The sequence below is a fragment of the Spermophilus citellus genome, assembly GCF_964194105.1.
Source record: "Spermophilus citellus genome assembly, chromosome: 1".
NCBI classification, from domain to species: Eukaryota; Metazoa; Chordata; class Mammalia; order Rodentia; family Sciuridae; genus Spermophilus; species Spermophilus citellus.
Genome location: NC_138182.1, coordinates 13,804,902 through 13,830,633, shown reverse-complemented (window position 1 = coordinate 13,830,633; position 25,732 = coordinate 13,804,902). Strand labels below are relative to the sequence as shown.

General features: G+C 41.5%; 1 protein-coding gene across 6 annotated transcripts in view; it reads left to right on the top strand.

The window, feature by feature from the left end:
• Positions 1-25,732, top strand: part of MBNL2 (muscleblind like splicing regulator 2) — a 151,611-nt gene that overhangs the window by 100,062 nt on the left and 25,817 nt on the right. For 4 of the 6 annotated variants that reach the window (XM_081286040.1, XM_081286038.1, XM_081286041.1 and 1 more), the window contains 5 exons: positions 197-361; positions 7,466-7,666; positions 10,460-10,723; positions 17,350-17,403; positions 18,061-18,214. In XM_081286040.1, coding sequence (XP_081142166.1) covers positions 197-361; positions 7,466-7,666; positions 10,460-10,723; positions 17,350-17,403; positions 18,061-18,214 — 838 coding nt within the window. The remainder of the gene's footprint in view (positions 1-196; positions 362-7,465; positions 7,667-10,459; positions 10,724-17,349; positions 17,404-18,060; positions 18,215-25,732) is intronic. The other 2 variants (XM_081286043.1, XM_081286042.1) reach the window with 1 other exon arrangement.

Here is a 25,732-nt window from a genome sequence, read left to right as displayed (position 1 = left end):
AATCTTCTCTGCTCAACCGTTCAAGCAGCCATGATAATCCCATAATCCCTACACACACACACACACACACACACACACACACACACACACACGTGTGCAGTCCCTGCCTCGGTAGATCAGCTGTGATGGTGAGATGGTCAAGGTAGGCGCTGCAGGCTGCTTACACCAGTCCTAACCCAACGTGTGCATTTTACAGGGCCGCTGTTCAAGAGAGAACTGCAAATATCTTCACCCTCCGACACACTTAAAAACTCAACTAGAAATTAATGGGAGGAACAATTTGATCCAGCAGAAAACGGCAGCAGCCATGCTCGCCCAGCAGATGCAGTTCATGTTCCCAGGAACTCCACTTCATCCAGTGGTGAGTGGCCTTGTCTCCCTGCAGGCTGGGGCTGACCTGTTGGTGCGGGTGTGCCACGGTGACTCTGGCCTCTCCCTGCTCTGTCACTTCAGTTCCAATCAGAGCAAATAGCTTTGAAGAGCAGTGGATGCTGAAAAAAAAAAAAAAAGTTGTTGTTGGTTTAAATTTAAATGGAAAAATGGGTAGAATCAGGGGCAAAGACAATTTCCACTCTGTATCTGGGAAATCTGCATCACTCAAACTCTTCCTCGTTGCCAGAGCAGAAGTTATCCACAGCGTGGATGAGAATGTGTGTGTTGAAGAGGTTGTCCTGCCTATCAGGCTTGTAGGAGGGTAGCTGACAGGGATGTGTTTGGCATCACCTGAGGGATGAGGAAAGTGGGAAAGCCCAGGAGGTAAAGGGTTTTCCCAGGGTCATGTAGCTAACGAATTGTGGAGCTGTGACTTGAACTCACACCTTAGCTGGGTTGCTTTCGACAGCGTGCTCCAACTGGAGCCAGACAACAGCCCCCAACACGGTGTCAGAGGTGGCTCCGGGCCAGGAGCCTGCCTCATCACTTGTCTCCTGTCTCTCCCAGATGGGCAAAGGGTGTGGTAGCTGGGACAAGGGCCACAGGTCAAATGCCCAAGAGACTTACGTAATGAGTATGTATTGTGCAGTGTTTCCTCCGTGGTTTCAGGGTTTGAAAGTACTTCCTTAGAGGTCTGGATATTGTTTTAGGAATGAGGCCCTGGGGGCCAGGAGTACCCCAATTTCAGTGGGCTTCATTTACATTTGCAAAGGATTTGTCCAAAACAAGTTAATTTTTTAGAAAATGACCTCCAAAACAAAGCCACAGCGAATTAAATTTGCTTTTTACAAAAAATGCATGCACAAAGGCCTATTTATAAAAATTAATCCTTACTGCAGGAAAAGTCTCCAAATGAAAAGCTACCCTGGAGTTAAATTTTCTTCTTGTGTTCTTGTGAGATGGACTGGGGAGAGTAGGGGTCACCAAGAAGGGAGGAGAGAGTCGGGGCAGGTTGTTGGCAATTCTACTTGTCTCCAGTAGCCAGGAACCAGCTCTGCAGGGGAATCAAGACTAAATGCCAGGTGAAGGGGACTCCAAGATTAAATGCCAGAGGAAGGCAACTCCAAGATAAGAAAGATTCAGCCTTTTGCAGGTAGACAGATACCTGAGAGGGTGAAGGAAGAGTCAGGCCCAAGAAAAGATGGGATTGGATAAGAAAAGCTACCTAGAGAAGGTCTCCATTAAGTGTATCTGCAGGACAAGTAACAGCTAGCCCAGATGTCCAGACTTAACAAGGACAGGGTTCTAAACACATTTAGTACCAAAAATAGACACTTAAATGGTTCTATTTAAAACTACACACATGTATAATTTATGGTTCTCTTTATTGATGCACACATATAAATTATTTTATTAAATTACCTAAATGCTAAAATAATATAGTTATACATATTAAATAATGTCTACGGCAATGAATTTAGAACCAGCCAGGTCAACATAGTAACAGTACCTTATATATCTCACTCATTTGAATTATGCGCTTCCTAATTATTTAGAATTTAATAAGAATTGACCCTGTTGACTCAATGGCAGTATTAATCTGAAAATCCCATTCCTACTCTTAACTATTAGTTGAGCGATTTTTGAAAGTTTTGTTTATATATTTGTCTCAAATATTAATTAGAAGCTAAATAATCACCCTTTCTCTGTGGGGGAAAAAAAAAGCACATTTCATTTAAATATTTCAGTAGAGGTTTCTGAATCACATGAAGTATTGAAATAAAAAATGTGACAAGCCTAAAAAATCACCGATTCTACCAGCAAATCACTTCAGAATCTCAGAAGTTTGTTAATGTCCAGTACGGTGTGTTTGGCTAAATAATGGCACTCAGAGTGCCTGAATCCTATTCAGGGCACCTTGTGTGGAAACAAGGTCTCTGAAGATGTGTGAATGCCACCACAAGTGTGCCTGTAAGAGAAAGGCCAAGGGAGGCTTGGCACCGACGGAAGAGGAGAAAGGCCACATGTGCACAGAGGCAGACACTGATGTGGCCACAAGCCAAGGAATGCCAGAAGCCACCAGAAGATAGAAGCCGAGGAACAATCCTCCCCAGGAACGTCAGGAGGGAGTCTAGTTCTCCAGCACCTTGCTTTTGGCCCAGCAAAACTAATTTTGGACTTCTGGCCTCCAGAACTGAGGAAGGATAAATAACTGTTATTTTAAGCCCTCAAGTAATTTGTCTACAGCTGCCACAAACAGCTAAAAGATGCAGAAACTGCCTTAGACAAATAAATAGCTAAACAGAGATTACCAAAAACCACTCTCCCTTTAGGTCTCCTTCTGGGCTAAACCTTGATAAAGGATTTTCTTTTCCACTTCTTCTTTCATCTGGCCCTGAACAGGTTCCACCAAGTCTCTGACCAGTCCTCCATATCACCAAACCAGTGGTCATTTCACCTCCATCGGTGCTACAGTCTGAATGTGTATGTCAGCCCCAAATTCAGATATTGAAGTCCCGACCCTCAAGGAGAGGGGATTTGGAGTTAGGACCTTTGGGGAGGGGGTGATCAGGTCATGAGGGTGGAGCCCTCCTGAATGTGGCAGTGTCCTTAGGAGAAGAGATGCAGTGGCCTTTCTGCATGGAGGACACAGCCAGCAGCAGCCACGTATGGAAAGAAAGTGCCCTCCGTGCCCTGATCATGAATTTTGCAGCCTCTAGAACTGTGAGAAATCAGTTTCTGTTGTTTAAAAGGCCCCAGTTCATGGCCTTTTGTTATATCAGCCTGGATCATGTTGAATAGGCCTCTCTGACGCCTCTGTCTCCTGTGCCCATTTCAAGCTTCTGTTGTAGGTAGAGATTCCCAGGCCGGATGTTTCTTCCTATTTACCCTGTTTCTCACGGCTTCATTAATTTCCAAATGTAAGTCATTTACAGGCTGAGACCCCCAAAGTGTGCTTCCGTTCTAACCCACTCCTCTGAAACCCAGGTGTACACAGCCAGCTGCCTACTGGACTCGCTTTCAAGCTTCTCACACGAACTTGACATGTTCAAAACCAAATTCTTTATTCCACTACTTTCCCATTTCAGTCAATGGCACAATCGAGCTGAAATCCCGAACCCAACCCAGCAGGCCCTGCCACACAGTGCGTCAGCAGGTCCTGGCACATCTGCCTTTGAAACCATCCTCTTCTCTCCCTCCCAGCACCCTCGTTGGAGCCCCCGCATCAGCAATTCCTTCCTCATCTGTCACCCTCCACTCTTACTTTTTCCAGTATATCCTATGTATAGAATCAGAAGAATCTTTAAAAAAACCTGCGTAGGATCCTGTCACCCCCTTACTGGAGACCCTTCAATGCCATGCCATGTCACTGGGGACCAAGCCTAGACCTTTTACCTTGACTCTGACCTACAATGCATTGTGTATTCTGGACCCCAGCCAATTCCAGTGAACCCCAAACTACAGATGTAATGTGCTGGGGAAATCGAGCTGAGGGTGGGAGGGGGCCGAGAAGCACAAGGACTTGGAGTAAAGAACGGGGGAGGAAACAGCAAGACGGGCATTTCACAAGCGATTTTCTTCAAGAAAGCTTTTTGCAGATCTTGTCCTCTGGCCTTTTCAGCTGTGGGTTAGCGCGGAGAGATGACGGGGACCAAATGGATCCTGTCTCCGGCAGCATGGCAACAGCACTTAAGCAGAGCTGCAGGCCAATTCTCCCAGCCAGAGCGGGTGCGCTTCTGGGAAAAGACTCTTAAAGGTGCCGCCCTGCTCTTCCCTTAGCTGCCTGTGGGGAACCCAGTTCAGACACCAGGATGCCTTGTCAGCAAAGACTGCAGAGCTCAGGAGCCTCCTTTCACTAGGGGCCCTAGGAGTCACTTTCTCTACAGGGCTGTAGAGAGCAGCTCCTACTGTCTGTAGGAGGCTCGGGTTGGCTGTGGGCACACACGGCTTTCTGTGTGCTCAGAGGTATTCAGACCTCCAATATATTGGTCCCCCCACCTTTCTATTTTTTTTTTTTTAAGAAATATGGCAAAAGTCTAGGGAATGCAGAAGAGTGGACGTAGCCTGAGACTGGGCACCTGGCTGCTTGGAAAGCCTTGACTCTCAGAGGCACTGACCTTGGGTTTTCCTTCCAGTGTCTCCAACCTGCTCTTACCTGGAGACTGCGCATGCCTGCACCCACACTTGCTTCTTGTAAGTGTTGGGAGATTAAAGAAGACAATATGTGTAGGAAGACTTTGAGAATGCCAGAAGCTTCCACAGATGTAAAGTATTACAGTCCGTCATAATAATAATGCAGAAGGCACATCTCAGCAAACGACTGTTGCTGTAATTTTTAACTAATCAACTTCAATGAAAAACACCATAAAATAAAAGAAAAACACCCAATTGAATCTATCTCTACAAAGCCTGTGAATTTTTAACATTCAATTTCACATAACAGAAAATATTTATTTCCCACCTCATATTTCAAAAAAGAAGAGAAGATATTTGCTACCGTTTAATTCAATTTAAACTTCTGTGTAGTATATTGCTATGCTGATTACATTTCTGTTTTAAAAGCATTGGATAATTTGAGACCCCCAAAAATGTTATTAGTACTGACATTTACACTACTACAATGGCTATTTATTAAATTTGGACCATGGGAAGTTGACGAGAAATAGCACCTTGTTCAGCTAAGTGGCTTTTCTTCCCCACTGCGGATGAGAAAACTAAAGCTCAGGGAGGTTAATTTTCTTCCTGGGGTTGGGGCAGGGCCGGGTGGGGGGGCGTGGAATAAGTGGCAGAGCACTGGATTTGAATGTAAACCTCCCACTGTCTAAAATCTGTATTTTTACTTCAATTACACATTTCTCTGTGAACTACATGCTAGTTGTCATCAATAAAACTTACCAGGACATTTCATTTTAGATCATAAAATCAGACGAACAAGCAACATATTTTTGAAGGCAAGATTTTGGCTAACTGGAACGATTAGTTGACATCCAAAAAGGTTCTGGGGGATGAGTTTTGAAGTCCTCACATCCTGTTGATAGTCAAGACACAACCTGTATTTATGTTGCCCCATTGATATGTGGGAAGAGATGGTTGGGAATTTGCCTCCACAGAAAATCAAGATGGAGATGTGGGAGAGAGCTCTTTGCTCTAAATGTTTACTTTGATAATTAGTCTCTGAGTTAAATTACTCATTTAGTACAAGTTTTTAATACCTGTTTTAGTTCCTTATTTTTGACACTGGTTCCCAAATTTCTCCACACACCTGACCATGTAGGAAAAAAAAAATTAATACACATTTTAAGGTCTCTGCCTAGACCTAGTACTCAGAGTTTATCTCTATTTTAAAAATTCCTTCCGGGCATCTCTGATACAACCGATACATTGAACCACTGATGTGTTTTGATTTATAACCATTCAGAATTGATTTTTTAAAGATCCTAACATTACTTAGTCCTTACACTATTAAAACCCTTGGCTCTTTTCCAATAGTACTAAATTATAAAAGCTACAGTTGATGACAAACCACAACTTGTTATAATCATGACTCAAGTGCATAATACACATATATAAAATTTTGTAGAAAGTCAAAGGAGGAAAAAATCCTGACTGCCATCTATTTCCCACGTTGAGACCTCACGTTGCCACTTTCTCTCACAACGAATTTTATGTCTGAGCCATAAAGATCTAAGAGCTCCTCCAGGGAGGACCGAGCATCCGCCATCTAAGACCGTGAGAAGCACAGCCCCAGCCACTGCACAAAGGCTTTTCAGCCTCTCTGGGAATCCCTACACAACCACCAATAATTCACTGTTTTCTAACATGACCATTTATAAGAGATTTTTCAGCTATTGTAAAGAAAAATGTGTTTACTAAACAAAGATTGTTATTTTCCCCATTTGAACAACTCATTCAGACTCACAAATAGACAACAAGGTCATCTGTGATGTATGAACAGAGAAGGGAAGTGACACACAGAATGGCATAATTCAATGTTAGAAAATTGCATTAACATATGATTGCAAATGTCTGAAAACAAGTGTGTTAAAATCATCCACAAATAAAAACCAACCAAACAAACAGCAAGAGCCATTCAGGTCTAATTCAATGTAAAAATTATTCTAAGAAAAATCTTTGGAATCTTACATTTTTAATGGTGGTTCTTTAAAGTGAATCAAGGTTCATTGTTCTCACATGTACATAATTTCTTTTCTGGAAGGCAGAATTATTTACATATTTATAGGAAGAGCTTTTTAAAAAATCATCTCCATGACCTACTAGTGTATTTCCTCTTACAAGAGTTTAGGAGTCTCTATACTTCCCACACGAATACAGTGACACAGAACACATTTAATAAAGTATGGGATACTTTTGTCACAATTGTCTTGATTTAGTGATCTAGGAAACCAAACCAAGACTTAATGTTTCATTGAAAAATTCGTTGGTTGAAAATTTTCAAACTCTTTCATCCAGCCTTTCATGAAGGGAAGGTTAGATGAGACGTCTTGAGCTGCAGCAAAACATAGTAGGTCTACTTGAAAACCGCATATGAGTTTTGGGAATATATGTAGAGATGGAATGTGGAAATATACTGGCAACTCTGAGCACAAATAAAATCCCAATAGCTACACTATTTGAAAATGCATAAATTTGGTCAACTTGAAAATCAAGGTATAATCTTGGATTTTCTTTATTCCTCTCCATTTGAGATGTGTGGGAGAATCAAAGACAGTTTGTATTCCATAAGCTTTACTGCTTTAGTGTTATAATGTTCAATCGTTTGAAACAATGAATGCTTAGAGTGGTAATTATCATTTCCTTTTATTGAGAACACTTTCATAAGAACAAAGGTCTACTCTGTTTCTTGTAAATGGGCTTCTACGATCTTCTATATTTGTACATGGTTTGGGGAAGAAAATCTATATGGTTTTCATTTATGTTAAGGAAAACAAAAAAGAGATGTTTAATGAATGTTTACAATTCAGCATTGAATAAAAAATATTGTATAAAATGAATAAATTTTGCTCAAATGACACTTGCTGGTAATTTTGAAGTTTGACTCTCACCTTTTTCCTGTGTTGTCTTCCTTTAACAGCCCACTTTTCCTGTAGGTCCCGCCATAGGGACAAATACGGCTATTAGCTTTGCTCCTTACTTAGCACCTGTAACCCCTGGAGTTGGGTTAGTCCCAACGGAAATTCTACCCACCACACCTGTTATTGTTCCCGGAAGTCCACCTGTCACTGTCCCGGGATCAACTGCAACTCAGAAACTTCTCAGGACTGACAAACTGGAGGTACTTCAATTATGTTTGTGTTTTGAGATGCATTTGTGGTAGAAAGTGCACTTCTGTGTAGGCAAATGCTTGTGAGGTCATTCTGCAAAAATGTTCTGCAAAAATGCCATGCATACATATACACACACTCCTCCCAAACCCACACACTCAACATTGTATGGTTTGAAATGAAAGCCAGGTATAAAGAAAATTAGTCTGTGGGAAAGGAATCACTTTAACATAGGCACAAACCAGCTGTGTGGACTATGTGCATAAGGGCAAATTATTTCTCAACTAATAGAATATTAAATCAATCACTATTCAAGCTATACAAGTGGCTCCGAGTTCTGATAGCCTCCTTCTGTTGCCCAGCACAAACCCTTCCTGGATCCTGGAACATTCTGGAGTTGATCAGAAGCTCAGCAACCAGGGCAGTGGGAGACAGTCAGGGACAAGGGTTGGAGCAAGTGGGACCATGACAAATAACCAATTGTTGTGAACATATTTCAAATTATTAAGAACCAAGTACACCTGCTCTAGTATGTTCCAGAATATCATCTCTGGTGGCTTCACTAGTGCACAGTGGGAATTGGAAGCTGGATAAACTTGGTTATTAACTGAGTTTTTTTTTAAACGTAAAGTGTTATACAGATTCTAAGAAAACAGTCTATATTTTTATAAAACACAAATCTTCACATTGTGAATCAAACTGACCCTTCTTAACTTTGTTAAATAAACCTTCTCTTTAATCAGAGCTAGATAATTCATCTATTAACCTTACCACAATGTCCCTATGATATTCAAAGAACTTTAGCAGGGTGTATAAAGATCCTGACAAATTTTTCAAAGTCCTCCTTTAATTCCATTATTGATTTAAGTTGTTGGGTAATCTATGTATACATAGAAGGTTGGATCATTAGAGAATATTCTTCCAGTGTGTGCTTGTTTAAATATTAACCCAGTAAACCTTGAGGGCAACAGAGTGTTTGCATCCTAATATCCTGTGGATGATTTAGAATTCAGAATGTCAAACTGTAAATATTTTTAAAGATGTATATTTTTTTACTCAGCTTCAATCTGGAGTATATGGATCTCTAGATGAGGAGAATGCAAACTCTAATTGTTCCTGTTTTGAAAATATCCCTGTGAATATTGAATAGATGTGTTAGGGTACTGGAAAAGTGTTTGGGGCTCCACCTGCTGGGGCCCACAGAGCTTTAGTGTTCAGTGCATGCCTGTTCCAGAAAACAAATTAAATCAGCGGAGTTGGGAACAAGTAGTCCCTCCCAACAGAGTTGGTGGACAATGATATGTAAAAATGATTCACAGAGACTCGAGCAGAGCAGTTTCAGTTCATTTCAAACCAGGAATGAAGTCAGCTGTATACAGAGACCCTGGGCAAATGCTGGTCTACATCTATGATGTCACAGACAAGAATCGTTCCATTTGTAGAGAAAGGCTTACTCAAGAGTCTCTGCTAATAGCTTAGTAATCTGTACTTTGCACATTTTTTTTAACTAAAGATGGAACATTAATACCAGCGTAGGAGGAGACAGTTAAGGACTTGTGACTTACCCTGTTTACTTTTCAATCTCACCTGGCCACTGGTCAGTGAAACACTATTTCCCAAGTGTGTTTGACTTTCACAAGACTTGGGTTTCCTGTCAGTGACCCTTCATGGCCACTGCCACTTATACATGTTGACTATGAAACTGGACCCTAAGGAGAAATGACTTACAATGCTACTAATCCTTCCCTGCTGATATTTATAGGCAAGGAAGAATTAATTCATAATTAATATGCATACACTATTCATCTCAGTTCATGTTGTCTACGTCCAAAGCATAATTAAGAATACTTTCCCAGAAAACGAAATAAGTCAATTAAGATCACATCCAACTGCCTGTTTCTTTAATGTTGTCCACGAGTCACTTGAGTAAGACCCATCAGGAGGTGCATTAAAAAAGAAAGGAAGGAAAAAAAAAAACAACTCTTGAGTTCTGAAGAAATCTTTCTTTATGTAATAAAATCTTGATCCACCAAATTCTGAGGATGGAAAATTTTAGTTACTTGAGATTTCAGGCGAATTAGGGATTAAAAAGACTTCAAAAACCAACATTCATAACTCTATTCTCCTTCCCTCCATTTGTCTTATCCTTTATCTCTGAGCGTATTTTTCTGTTTCTTTTTTTAATCTCTGGGGTTGTCAAAACTAATAATATAGTCATCATCTGAAGATGAATGTTTTGGTGTCTCGGATATTGCAGTTCTTGCTATTGATGATCCTAGGCTTAAGTTCTCTCTGTAGAGCAGCAGAGAAGGTGGGGGCGACTGCAGCAGGCCCCTGGTCCTATCCACCCAGAGGGAGGAGGAGTGAGGACCTCATTTCCTATAACTTTTTGGAGTTGTACCCCAATGGTAGCTTGGCCCACCCTGACATTATCTCTCCAATCAATCAATCAATCAAACTCTATAGCAACTCCAGAATGTTTTCAGGTAGGAGATTGGGGGCAGGGAGACAGTGACCTTCCAACCGGCCACGAAGGAGGCTTTGCTGGTTTTTTCTTTGATCTTTTAGCTAATTCGCAGGTTTCGGATTATTTTCTCAGCTTCAATATTCCCCCTAGAAAACGGGGGTAACACAAAAGTCAGATATTGTCAGAGATTCTGTAACCTGGGTTCTGGATAAGGAAAGCCTTAGGCTCCCAGGCACAAAAGCCACCCTGAGAAGCTCGGGAGGCGCCCCTTCCTCCACCGGGAGGCGGCGCGGGCCGCAGACGCCCTCCCGCATCGCTCTCCTCCCTCCCGTCCCAGGTCTGCAGGGAGTTCCAGCGCGGCAACTGCGCCCGGGGAGAGACCGACTGCCGCTTCGCACACCCGGCCGACAGCACCATGATCGACACAAACGACAACACCGTAACCGTTTGTATGGATTACATAAAGGGGCGTTGCATGAGGGAGAAATGCAAATATTTTCACCCTCCTGCACACTTGCAGGCCAAAATCAAAGCTGCGCAGCACCAAGCCAACCAAGCTGCGGTGGCCGCCCAGGCAGCCGCGGCCGCGGCCACAGTCATGGTAAGTGCGGCGCCCGCGCGCCCCGCCCCGCCGCCCCGCGCCCTCCCGGCCGGGGGGCGGGGCTTCCAGGGCGGGGACTCAGACGCTCCCCGGACAGTCGGGACGTGGAAGGCTGCTATTCCCGCTGCTCCGCTGCCTAAGTTTCGTTGTTGTTTTCCCTTTTTGTTTTGTTTTGTTTTCCCTCCTTCCCTTCTTCAGCACAATAAATAAATCCCTAAGGTCCAGGGAACCCAATGCGACCTGCGGGCTCCAGTTCTGTAGTAACTGGGGTCCTCTGAAGAGAGGGACCCGGTGGGGTGGGGACCTTGGTGGGTGCAGAGCTTCAGAGCCCAGGAAAGGAAGATGGCCCTCTGGCGCTGAGCACTGGAAAGCGGCAGCAAGCTGTTGCGAGCAGCCAGGGAGGGAGCTGTGGCTGCACCGGATGCTTAGCAACAAGTGACCCCGTCAGGGATTTTTCCACTTCCTATTCCCCCCTCCCCTTTTTTTCACTTATCACAACATTAGAACCCATCACCGCCCCCCTCCCCATGAAATTGTATATAGAACGGCAATTCATGGAACAGATGAAATCAGAAGTGTGCTGAATGGTGCTAAAATCCAGGGACCTGTCACCCAGGCTTGTCTCCTGGATGCTCCTCAATGTCCCTTAGAGACCAGCAGCAATATTATGATCCACACCTTGGGAGCCTGTTACAGCCCCAGAATCTCAAGGAGCCCAGCCCTCCCCTAGCAACCGGAGCACATCATGATGCTCTTGAGCCTACAGACTCTTGGGCCTCATCCTACATCTTTGGCATCAAGATCTGAATTTTAAAACCTTCTCAGTATTTTGTATGCACATGAACATTAGAGAAATACATGCCTAGAACACTGCTTCTCAAACTTGGCTACGTTTTGGAATTAATCCAGGGCTTTTGAAAGGGTCTGGCATTGACCCCTTCCTCCAAAGATTCTTATTTGCCGGATGTGAACTGGCAGTGGCCTATCTTTTAAAGCTCCCAGGTGATTCCAGTGCACATCCAAGTTGGAGAACCACCACACTGGGTGGCAGACATTTTTAATTAACTTGTTTTAAAGTGAGAGGTCTGACTTATGAAAATCTATTACTCTATGATAGGCACTGTGCATTCACTCATTCAAAACAGCTAATGGGACCTGCCAAGCATCAGGCACTTTCTGGGTAGAATAAATAAAGGAGGCAAGTGTCTTTACCCTCAAGGCGCTTGGAATTGAGTAAGTGAGGGTACCAATGTCATTTCTTCAATGACATTGTAGAAATGCATGATGGGTGAGAGGGACATGAAGGCCTCTGTAGCCAATCCTCTCTTGGGAATGTAGGAGATGAAAGATATCATTTTTAAAAACATTATCTAGGTACAACTATGGCCTCATACACTGACAACTGGCCCAAACAGATGAGTAGCTGTCATACAACAAGTCCATCACCATACGACCTTTTTCTCAAAGGCTTTATAAAGGTGTGGGCTTGTGTTCAGAGGAGAGAAGGACACAGAGCCTGCCCTGATAACATTGCCATTGGTGTGAACTTTGTGGTTATATAGGTCTTTCCCATCTGAGCTCATCTCCACACAGCTTGAGAAGTGAGTCCTTCATCTTTTTTTTTTTCCGAGAGATCTTGTCCCTGTAGTCTTCTTTCCTCTTGTCCTTCGCTTTCTTATATTATTGGACATTACAATGATTTTTTTAAGTTCCTGTATACATGTGGATGTGTACATCCATACAAAAGGGTCGGTAAAAAATAGAGAAATGTTCGCTTTTTGAGTTTTAGTAGAAGAGAACTAGAAGGAAGGATGGGGAAATGTTGGCGAAAAGGAAATTGCTTTAGAAGGCAAATGAGTCCTTTCCACTTTTGTCCAGGGTGGACTCCATCTTCCCACCCACTTAATGAAGGTCTCATATTATGAGAATTTGTTGTTGTTATTGTTTCCATTGTAGTCATTTTTTTCAAGCCAGCTCTCAACTTATCCTAATTGTCGTGTTGATTGTTGGGCACTAAGAACATGTTTTTCCATATAATTCAACTTATAAATATCAAATCAGAAACTCAGGATGTTAGCAGGACTGGTCAGGACTCTGGCAGCAAGAGACAAACACCCTCCTGAAGTACTGTAAATGACGAAGTTGGACTTCACTGTCGTGTCACAGTGCCCTTCCAAGAGGGGAGAGGAAAAACAAGACTCAGGAAAGCCAGGTGCAGGGACTTTCCCGCCTAGTTTGTCAGTTCCGTTCTGTGGGTCCAGCGTCTCCCATGACACAGACCATGACTCTGAGCTTCTAGAAGGAGGGACACATTCTTATATCTCTTGATAAGAGAGAAAACAGTATCTATGAGTAATGTTACAGAATCTATAAATAGAGCTATTGTTTCCCATCTCTAGGGAAAAATTAGTTACATGTCATTTGGTGGCTCTTCCTGTAGTTAGAGGGATAAGAGCTTCTACTGGCTTAGTCTGGGTGACAATAGCCATTTCTCACTACTGAGGTATCAGATGAGGTTCAGGAATATGAAAACACCACTCCCTACAACTCAAGAACCTGTTATGACAAAACCATGGTACTAATAGTGACCTTAGGGATGAGCCCTGATTCTAACTGTGGCCTGATTTTTTTCTTCCTGTTTTTTTGGAAACATCAGTTTTGATGTCCACATCAACATTTATTTCAAATGATTGAAGGGACAGTGCACCTCTTACATACAGTAGGACATCCAGGCCAATGGGGCTAGGAGCAGAAACGTCATTTACATGCACAGGTCCACCCTCCCCCTGGTGGTCTGCGACCACAGCTGCTCTCTCAGGCCCTGCTACACGTGTTCACAGAACACTGGTCACCAGAGGCAAAGGTTGCTGCCCCGGGATGCTGGCGGAGTCAGTTGCCATAGTTTCTCTGATTTTTCCACCGTGCCCAAATTTGGAGTTCTGAGAAGTCACAGGATCCCACGGCATCTTCAGAGGCAACCCAAAGGAATGTCGTTTCAGAACAAAAGCCAGCATCTTTCTGACAGTGACATAAAAATTACTTAATCTGTCATGTCTTTTTAGTTTAAGTGAGTCGCTCATTCGAAACCAGCCGAGGTGCAGCTGGATAAAGTCCTCGTACCCTCGTAGGGAGATTCCTTAGTACCCTGAAGAAAAACTATAAATTTATTTCCTTGTTTAAAAGGACGAACGGGCTGATGATGGCAGTTAGCAGATGTCCATGTCCCATTTACCTGGCCTCCTCATCTGAACCCAGAGCATTTCCATAGCACCATTTTTATTGTGATCTGTGGATTCCCCCCTTATTTTGATTAATGAGACCCTTTTCTTTTTTCTTTTTTTTAATTTAGTTTTTAGTTGGACACAATACCCTTATTTTATTTATTTTTATATGGTGCTGAGGATCGAACCCAGGGCCTTGCACATGCTAGGTGAGCGCTCTACTGCTGAGCTACAACCCCAGCCCTAATGAGACCCTTTTAAAAAGGAATTTAAAGCTTTTGACTCTGGAAGAGAGACATTTATTTCCTTTCAAGCCTTCTTCTTTTACAATACCTCTTAAAAACTAAGGATCACCTTGACCGGAATTTTTAAAATATGAGGATAAACTAGACAGAGCTTCTCTTGGGTAGTTTTAACACAAAGCATGCTTGATGGTCACGTATGCAGTCTTTGTTCACATACACCAAAATGGGGCGATTCGAGGAGAAAAGTAGTTTATAAAAGAAAACGGGACAAGCTGCCATCGGCTAGATAAGTTTCAGTTGTGCAGGAAACATGCGCAGGGACTCGGAATTCCATCCTGCTCCTCCACATCCTCTCAGCCCACATGGAAGTGGTAGCTCTGATCTTTTTTGCCAGGGTTTCCTCACCCCTTGGATTTGGTCTTTGCCTGTAACACCTGGCCCTTGGTTGCTCACCTTGACCTGCAGGGGGGTTGCTCATCAACTCATAAATAGAAAAACCTGGCTGCACATGGGCCACCTCCTCCTGACTCATCCAGCATATGCTAACTGAAGGGGTCCAGAGTAAGCAGAGGACCCAAGTGCTGGTGAGGCCAGCAAAAGTGGATGCCAAGTGCCTGGCACATGATAGGGGCTCAATTAAATAGAACCTTTTCTGCATGGGAACCTAAGCAGGCTCCCAGTGCACACTGGGCTCCTAGGTCTCTAAGGCTGGGTCTGAGCCTGAAGATCCTGCAATGCAGGTACACAAGCCAGCCGTCAGCAACACCAACTAAAACAGAGGAGAGTTTAAAAACATCAAAATAAGCCACATTGTCCCATGACTACTTATCCACAAGGAGTTTTAAAACACACTTTCGATACAACTTTGCAATGTGGGGCCTCTGACATCTTAATTCTTGTGCCCTCTTCTCTAAGATCTCAGCGTTAGCTTGCAAAGAAGACAGCTGCATCTAATAAAGAAAACATACACCATGCAGTGGAACAGACACTTCACCCCTGTCCTGCTTCACTGAGACATTGTTTCCTTACATTCCTAAATTATTCTAATTATTATTAATTATTTCTATGGAAATCAGATTTCAACAAACCAAAAAAAAAAAAAATGGGGGGCAAGTTAACCTTCCAGGTGACTATCCTAAAAAAGAAACATTAAGTATGTTTTGTTCATTCAGTGATGCTTTTGTTAATTTTGTTCCTAAACCCAGCCTTTCGAGACTCTTGTCAGAAAAGATGCTCCCAACACTAGATTCATTCTGAAAATGCTAGACTGCAGGTGAAGGGGCAGCTGAGTCTGGCCACTGGAGGCAAAAATGGTTTTGAGTTTAACATCCAGTTCGCATTCCCAAGGGCTCTATGAGAGTAGGCTATACTGCCGCCTTTAATTAACAGACATTTGTTTAAACTCAAAAAACAAAGCAAAGTCTGCATTTTTTTTTTTCATAGTGTAACACTGTGCAGGGTCCAAAGAGTTTAAACAACACCACTGGCATTGTGGGTGCTATTTGATGTTGAATTTACATTTGAGGAAAAAAATATCTACAAGTTTTGTCATTTTCCAGCTCATCGGGTTGCTTTGGTTAGTAACATTCACTGCTTGACTTTCACAGCATTGCTTTCCTAGTTTTTGGTGGCCTCTATCAAAACCACCTTCCAAAACCTTGGCCATCCTGAATCTACCTTGACCTGCAGCCCTTCCCACTCTGTTTTGAATCCCCTGCCCCAGCTCTTTACCCATCCCCTGTCAGGACCATACTTTCTGTTCTGAATCATCAAATGATTTTCCCAAGGAAAATATCACTAGTTATTCCAGTTTTAAGGGTCCATCATTATCTTATTTTATTTAAAATGCCATAGTTCTACCCCCAGAACTTTAGGACATAAATATTTCATTATTAGACAAATCTTAGGGATTTACCTATTGTGCTAAACATAGAAAAGGGATATTTCATTTTTTTTTAATTTGCATTGGAGCTATTCCTTTGAATTTATTTTCACAGAATTCCATCTTAGAATTTTTCCATTTTTTGTTTAACAACGACTAACCAGGAATAGGAAAAAATTTTCATTGTGGTCTAAATCAATCCATATTTGTTATTATTTCGGTTGTTTAAATGAAACTATCTCCCCAAAAGTATGGTTATGAGTTAAATATATTTTATTTCTAGTCTTTAAGCAGTTCTTTGCCATTTTTAGCTGTTTGCTATTGTACTTGTTCTAGCCAAGAGTTCCACTTCTCATTAATTGGTTTGATCACTGATGGTACCTAAAAAAATAAATAGAACTATCAAATAGAAATCATTTTAATACCCAAGGACACTAAATACCTATTTAAAGGTATTCTCTTGAATTTAATCCGGTAAGTTGTTTGAGATAAATTAATTATAATTTCAAATGTAATAGAAAACAGAATGGATGATAAGTTAGTCACTAGAAACAGAAAAATGGAAGAAAAGTGAGAATTTTGGAAGCTCACAATTTAAATTCAAAACTTAACTTTTCTAAGATGCTAGCAGAGTGAAGGAAAGAATTGAGACAATTATCCACACGATTCAGACAAAAAATAAAGATCCAAACCCAAACAGTTTTGCTGAAATAATCTTGTGTTTGAATATTTTTTTGCCTGAATTTTTTTTGTCTCAGTTTGCCACTTCATTTTGTTAGGCCAGATCTGAATTAAGAATGATTTTTATGAAAAATTTCAACTTGGATCGTACCTTCAGTGTTTTGTACCTGAAAACTAACTTATCAGAAGTTCTTGAATCCCATGGCCCTTAAAAATTTTGCTTTTTTTTTTTCTGAAGCAATATAAAAAAATGCTTATGGTGTGTATGCAAGCTGCTGTTTTAATTAACTTTCCTGAATTTCAAACATCTATATTTTACTCTCTTATATGCTTTTAACTAAGGTATAGTAGATGCATTTTTGCTTCGATACTAATTTAAGGTGTAATATTCATTTCTTTAGAGAACATTTTTGTTGTTGTGCATGCCTAGTGTTTTGTACGTTGTATATTGCATTCAGAATATTTTTTTCCTTCTCACCTATCCACAATGCAATGCCGTTCCCATGATGCACCTCTGCTTGCTGTTTACCTGTATGTTAATTCGCTTGAATCCCATTGGCCCACTGCCATCATGTGCTCGCTGCCTGTTATTAAAAGACTCAGTCGACTGCCAAAGCAATGAAGCGACCTCTCGAAGCAACTGTAGACCTGGTACTTTGACCTTTCACCTTTCGCTTTGCATGTAGCTTTTCAGAGAACCATCTGAGATTTGTATTACTTGTAAGATACTGGTTGCAACCAATCATTATTATTAATTAATGGAAAAAATTCAGTAAGGTGTTTAGCCATCTCATTTTCATATGTTAATCTGTGAAATAAATTAAACCTAACAAATTTTAATACCTTTTCCAAAAGAGTGAAGCAAATTTACATGACTTGGCTCAGAAAATGCTCATTATAATTCATATTAACCTTTAAATTCAAGAAATTGCCATGTAGTTAAAGAAAAGAATAGGATTAATAACACCAATGCTTCTTTCTCCCCCTTAGAATAGTTTAACCATTTTAAAAGCCGAAGCCATTCTTTTTTTTTTTTTTTTTTTTCCGTTGTTGTTGCTTGATAGTTTTTCTTTCCCTTAGTTGAGATGCTACCGTTTTGGGTTTCAGAAATCACGCTTTTGCTCTCAATAACAAATTCTCACTCATTCGACATTGCCGCTGTTTAAATTAAGGTGCATGGCAGAGGCATCTCCTTAGCTGTCGTTTTTTTTTAAAAAAAAAAAGAATGTTGCAATTGATGATCTCTGTGGACAAGCAAGGTGGGTTTGCTTTAAGTTAGACATCTCTTATCGAATTCTTGGTTTCTAGGCCTTTCCTCCTGGTGCTCTTCATCCTTTACCAAAGAGACAAGCACTTGAAAAAAGCAACGGTGCCAGCACGGTCTTTAATCCCAGCGTCTTGCACTACCAGCAGGCTCTGACCAGCGCGCAGCTGCAGCAGCACACCGCGTTCATTCCAACAGGTACGCCCCTGACCGTCCCAGTCTGTGTCCTTGTGCCCTTCGGTCATGTGCTTCCTTCTCATTTCCTTAAGCTGTTTGGTGGCATCTAGTTTGCATTAAAGGTACGAGACAGCCTGAAATGTCTTTTGTGCAGGATATCTAGATGTCCTGATCTTGCTTTGATAGCTGAAGAGGGTTAGGATTCTAAAGCCAAATATTTGACAGGGCCAAGGGACAGATTGAAGCCCCATGAGAAACAGAGCAGTTAGGGCTTCTAGTTTTCCTTGCGTTTACACAAGCCCTGCAAAGTCATTGATGTAAATAAGACCCTTTATGTGTGACAACTGAAATTTGTCCATAATGCTGAATGATCTAAACATAGCAATTCCAGTAAGTACTAACCTTTTTTTTTCTATTTCTATTCAGAGCACTAAAAAAAAAAAAAACCAGGCTATTCAAATTAAAGCAACCCTCTACTCATATTTTTATATCCATTCTCTCTCTTTCTCCATCCTGCTCAACTTTCACCAAGTTCACAAATATATAAACTCTTACCTCAGTCTCTAAGCCAATGTCTGACTCTATGAGGCGCTAAAGGGCATGAACCTATTATTCCGCTAAGAGATCAACTCTATTGATCATAGAATCTCAGAGTTTAAAGAATTCTTAGTGATCTCATCTAGTTGACAGTTTTACAGATGAGAAAACTGAGGCCCTCCCTCAAGGAGAAGTGAATTTCCAAGGTGACACAACTGAGAAAAGACACAGAACCTAGTTCCCTATGCCTAGCCCAACTTACATAACACCACACCACCCAAACAGCCTCCATATATGGCTTCCACAGAATTCTTCTGAAAAATCAGATGGAATTAGATTTTTTTTTAAGTAGCATAAGGTTCAGATAAAGGAGGAAAAACAAAGTTATAATGCACATCAGCTCTCCCCAGTTTTTCCCCACTTCCCTGAGCAGAAACAAAGCCAGACACACATATGTACCATGCACAAAGGAGCACAGTCACCATAACTTGACTGTGGTTTTCAGCACGTAGTCTGTTAGAAGCAGGGGGTGGCATAAACCTTGGTGAGATGACCCTCCATTGAGATTTTCTTTTCAAAGTCAAAACTCCTCTAGTAGCTATTTCAGGGTAAATGTAGATGAATAGTAATTTCATTATTGATCCTAATCCACATGATTGGACTTTTCCAGTTTATATTCATTTCCTTAAATCCCACAGCATATTAGGAATTAAGATTAGAGGGAGTTAAATAAGTATTTCTGTGATTTTCTTTGGAAAAAAACTATACTTTTAAATGAATTAGTAACCTGTAAACAATAGTATTTATTATATAAAAATATAAATTAGATAAGCAAAATTATTTTTTTTAGGTTTAGTTTTCTTGTTTTAGTTTTGTACCTATCTTAAACTCAGAGACCTATAGAAGAATCTATAATTCAGTACCTATTAGGGCTTCACTTTTGCCCTGTTACAACTGTTTTATTAGTGACCTCCCACACTACTAGAGCATAGTGGTATTTGAACTTGTAGCCCACCTGAAACAGCAGAATTGCAGAGTGATTACTAGAAGCCAGCTTACCCTGAGGCCCTCTACAGCATGTCTCATAGACCTGTTGGCCACTAGATATTTTCAGAGAAAAATATTAAGGAATAACATACTGAGGGGGAAGGCAAAAGGACAAGTCTATTTTGGAAGAATGGATGACAAAGCCATTAATGTCTCTGGGGAGACCTGTGAAACCCTGGAGCCAAAGACAGGACACACTCTCATGCATGTTAACTTTTCAGTCCAGTAACGACTGATTTGTTAGATCACTGAAAGAATTCTCAACTTAAAATATTTCACCTGGAAACCACTTAAATATTTCCAAAGCAAGAATCAATAACGTCCCTTACAAAATCACCTGATTTCTGTTTGTGAAAAGGTCTTCTATTAGGGACCCATGTTAGGGGTTGGCAGTTGTGGCTGTGCACTTCTGCCCTCTGGTGGATTCTCTAGAAACTGCTCCAAAGTGCCTGAACCTCCTCACAGCGAGGTTTGGAAGCCAAAGGTTGGGTCTCAGCCCATTTAATCCTGGGAATGAGAAGTGTTCCATCTGTTACATGATGTAAAGATCATAGTGGACAGACTGTGGATCTCATGTTCTGAAGTGGTGTTCTAAGAAACTTTCACGTTTCTTTTAAATGATAAACAAGAAAATAATTATATCAGAAGGATTTTCTTTTAATTGTTATTATATAATCTTTCTCCCATTTAAATCCATAACAGAAGTTTCTGTGTTTATGTTAGGTCGAGTTTTTACTTCAGGGTTTCTTTCTTACAAACCATATTTTTGACAGTATTTTTTAAGTGATAATAATAATAATCCTTTACTGTTGAGCTGGTTGTTTAAAAACCTCTACAAGTCAAGTAGGGTGCTCAAAAATAATTGTAACTTGGTAGGTTATTATTTTTAAATGGGCAATTTTTTCTAAAAATGTTTTACATAAGCAACTATCATGAATAAGAAGCAAAAAAAAAACATTTTTTATTCTCCTAGAGGCTACCCTTTGTCAAAAGGTCATTCATAGCAAAGCTTTTGATAAACTACTAACAATCTGCCATTGACACAATATGAAATTGAAGTTTAGAAATTATGCCTCCAGGCTGTACACATATTAATATACAATATCACATAAAATATGAAATTCTTCTCCAAAATTTTATTAAGATAATTATTGCCCCAGTTGATGTCCTGGCACATTTGTAGTGGGTGGGATTTTTTCCTTTTTTCCCCCCTTTTTTGATAGGGATTATTTTAACCAAGCAGTTATACATTTTTCTTTGCTATGTTAGGAAAGTGGCAAAACCACACAGAGTTACAAAAATAGCAGCATAATAATTCTTGGCATTTCTCTGACAGGTTTATTCTGAGTTACTGTAAGTGTTCTTATAGACATTATCTCATTATTCTTCAAGATGTTGCCGTTCTATTACTAGCGAGCATAGTTATTTGCATTTTGCAGATGGAAAAACTGAGGCTGTGTGTACACTGCAAGGCGATATATAAAATTAATGGATTTATCCAGATAGTTCTTGCTCACAGACACTAGAGCTGAAATATTTGTGCAACTGAAGCAGAAAGGAGAAGAAGGCTTTGCTCATAGAATTAGTACCCTAGTGAAAGCCTCAACTGGACAGAACAAAGGCGACCCACAGAACCCTTCCTTGATTTATTTCATTGCATTGGAAGCACAAAATAAGTCACATGGAGAAAGTTTTAGCCCAAACATTTTCTAATGATGAGAAATCATAAGTGTTGCATAAGATAAGGTTATCACACAACTTAACGAGAGACTCAACAGTGTTCAGTAGAAACTACACCAGCATCAACACAACAAAATGTATTTGTCCAGACAGTGCAGCAAATGCTTCTTGAATGTGTGATGTGTTCTGGGTTCGAGAGCCAGTAATGAGAAGGCAAAGGAGTTCAGAACTAGGTGAGACTCAAGTGTAAAGCAGCAGGAGGAGGAGCTGGGAGATTGAGCACAGCTACTTGAGAGGGAAGCATCCCAGGTAAATGGGAAGAGTGTATTTGAAGACGAGGACATTGTCCATGGGGTCTGTGGGGATGGTAGAGAAGGCAGGACCAGTGTCTGGCATTGAGTAAGAGAGCCACCATATGTCCAAAGCCATGCCTTTCCAATATTCACATCACTCAAGCCGGGGAGAGAGAGAGGCTTATCAAATTAATTTGTTTGAACATGTCACCTCATCCAGGACCAAAGCCAATGTGACCATGGGTCTGCTGTTGATTGCTGACAACCCAGATGACATTCACGTGCATGACACAGGACAGCCCTTCAAGAAACCCTGTTCACACTGAATCTCAAGAGAGTGAGGGGAAGTTTGTATAGGGATAACTTTGAATCCAGCCATGGTTGAATTTCAAATGAAATGATTTACACAATAGGTGCTTTAATAAGTTTTAGGAGCCAGGTGTTCCTAGCACACCTCTTACTGATGGCTGAGAACCTGCATCCAGCACATTTGAGAATTGATCTATGTGTCCCATACGCTAGGCACACCCACCTCTGCTCTCCCGAGTTACAGAAGAGATGGATGTTTAACAGGCACCCTGTCTATACATCATCAAAATTCTTTTGAATGCTCTGAATGAAGAAGCAAAGAATTCAATGAGATTAAAATAGAAAGCTGATCTAGATAGCAGAGAGAGATAAGTCAAAGAACAGTTGAGCAGTTTTCTGGAGACCTGGCATAGCTTGAGACCTGGAGGATAAAGAGAGTAAAGATGTTGCCAGACAGAGAAGACAGCCTGTGGACAAAAATAGGACAGATGTGTGATGTGTTCAGTTCAAAGCCCTGAAAGGCTGCTGCTGTATCCTGGTGGAGGATGACCACACGCGGTCCTCATCCTGAAAGTCCTGGCAGCCAGGGAACCCTTCCAGCAGGGGACGAGTAGGCCTGCCTGGGGAGATGTGTCTCCCAGAGAGGAGAGTGGACCTCCTGGGGAGCAACAAGGCCAGCCAGGACAGGGTCTCTCTGCTGGGATTAGAGGCAATGGTGACCAAGGCGCGAGAAGCAGCAGTAGTGACGGCCAGGCAGGCCAGTGAGAGCGAGCTTTCAGAGCAGGATGGCGTTGGCCTGTTGGTGAGTTAGACCTGGCAATGTCGTGAAGGAAAGTGGCAACTTTCAGCAGGGGCTAAACTGGTGGTGTCCTGAGTTTTTCTTGAGAGACACAGACTGTGGGAAAGGGCAGAGTTTGAACATGTTAAATTGGAGATACTTGTGAGTGGAAGGCACTGGAACCAGGTGAGCAATGAGATAAAGGGACCTGGGCTCAGAGAAGAGATCCCACACCGTGTGGGAGCCGTCAGCTCGTCAGTTCTACTTCATTCCATGTATTGAGTGACACACCAGGAAAACCTACAGAGCAGAGGAACAGACCCAGCACTGAGTCTGAGAAACCCCCAGCATGTGGAGATGGCAAGTTCAGGGAAGGAAAAGATTGGAACAAGTGGACCAAAGGGAGTTGCCAGAAAGAAAAACAAAAAGTGTGTGTGTGATTAAAAAAAACCAAACTTCTAAGACAGGACAGTGGTTCATCATGGAGTGGCCAAGTGCTACATGCTGCTGAGACTCAGGACAGTAGGCGAAGTTTACGAGTTGCCACTGCAGCAACATGGAGTTTGATGACCGACACCTGCGGTTGGAGTGGAGTGGAGACAGTGGAAACCAGATTAGAGAGGATTGAAGATAAATGGGAGCAGAGAAGTGAACATTGACATGTAGGTGACTTTCTAGAAGTTTGTGAAGTGTAGAGAGGAGAGCTAGAGGAAGAGAGGGTGCCATGGAAGGGACTGTGTGTGTGTGTGTGTGTGTGTGTGTGTGTGTGCGAGAGAGAGAGAGAGAGAGAGAGAGAGAGAGAGCGAGCGAGTGTGTGTTTCACACTGGATGCCCTGGCACATGCATTTGTGTTTGGAGAATCCAGTAACAGCCCAGTTAAATCGCCCCTTTTCCTGATGAGGTCATGTTAGCCTGATCAGAATGTGGACCAGTCAGGCAAGAAGTCCCCCATGGGTGTGTGACGTGCTCAGCAGAGGGAAGAAGGATGTGCAGATCCAATGGTCTTCAGCTAATATCTCAGAAGGCACTTCTGAAACCTTTAGTAGGTACACTTGTGTTCATTAAAAGCTACTTCTCTGACACCTATGACCAGTCTTCAGTTGTCAAATCCATATCTTACCTTGATTTTCATTCCAAGGAACTGAACTGGTTGTAGCAGATAGTTCCGGAACTCAGAGCTCTCTTTTACAGCCCTCCACAGCAAGCCACACTATCCCCCATCAGTGTTTTCTATCACGTGCATCCATAAGACCCACAGGCAAGGCAACTATTCCTAATCCCTTCCTCCCACCTCCCCACCTAGAACCAACCTGAGACTTCCTAGCAGTCTTACCAAAGGCCTCCCTCAGGGATCACCTCAGAGCACCATGACAAAAATCCCTAGCCTGGACCCTAAATCAGCCCCGATTCTGATCTCCTCTGTCCATACACTATTTGGACGTCATTGCCAGGTGCCAATCTTTTCTCACAATGGACTTCATAGCAGAAGGGAGATCGTATATACATGTAGACCATTCCATGAGGGAGCCTCAGTCTTCCTGTGTTACTGGCTTTTAACCAGTAATCTAAAATCCTCTGCCTTGCAAGCTTTTGATTTAGAGAATAGGAAATCTTAATTACTATTCTTACTTTCTTATCATTGTTGACACAAAACATGCTATAATCAAACAAACAAACTTCTAATGCAATCAGTGCAGTGTAATCTCGTGACTATCAAGCCTGGCCTGGATTCAGGAATAGAGTTCTATTTCTAACCTTGCCCTTGACTCACACAATGACCTTGGAGGAGTTACTGTGCCTCAGATTTTTTCATCTGTAAAATACCCACTTCCTAACTTGGAGGATGAACTTGATAATGTCTGTAAAATACTTGGAGCATTATCACATGTCATTCTTACTAGAATTCTGTCAACGTGTATGAATAGAAAGTGTGAAAAGTAGTCTGAGAGTAAGCTTGGAATATTATTGGCTTAAAAGAAGTCAGATATATTTGTGTCTGTGCTGACAATGTGAACGGCCCTAAAAAAACTGTGTTGACTAACCCTACTTATTTCTGGTTGTGCTTCGATCTCACTTTGAATGTTAACTCTAAACCGCTAACCTGTTTCTTTCCCTTTATCCACTTTTTCCACCCACCATTGCATGACATCAGGGTCAGTTTTGTGCATGACACCCGCTACCAGTATTGGTAGGTTTCAACCTTTTTTATTTGTCTTTTATATGATGTACAGTACCTTCACTTGCTTGAAATTTATGTCAGAGATGGTAGAAATGCTTAGGAAATAGTAAATCTGAAGGCTTATTTGGCTTTAGAGTTAATGTAGACGTTTTTAAAAGATGTATTATTTAAGAAAATGATGATTTTAATGTGACCTCTTGTGTTAGAACCAATCACTCCAAAGGCCTAAAACCACAAGTATGAGTGTGCTTTTTTAATGATTTGTGTTTTGTTTCTCTTTATAGTTTATCTGGTATAGCATAAGAAAAACAGAGAGGCAGGCTAATTTCATCAATGTTTTACAGTTCATAGTGGTGTGCCTTTATCTCCTCTTTGCTGTGTGTTAGAGTTATCAGAGTTTCCCAGAAGAATTCATTTTTTAAAAAATTATTAATGGATGTATTTTGAAATCAAATACCTAAACTGCCTGCTTGATGATCTTTCGTGTTAATTGACTTGTGATGATATTCTGTACCTCCACATTCCCTTAGATGTTAAATTTTAAAAGTAGATAGCTCCCTTCACACCTTTGAACGCCTTGGTGCAAAAGTCTGTCTTGAGGACAGGTGGATTATTTCCACTCACAGACCAGAAAAACAAACATCGGCAAAATTTGGCTCTTTCAGCGTAACTGTGAATGTATAACTAAGAATTTATATCGAGGCCCTGACTTTGCC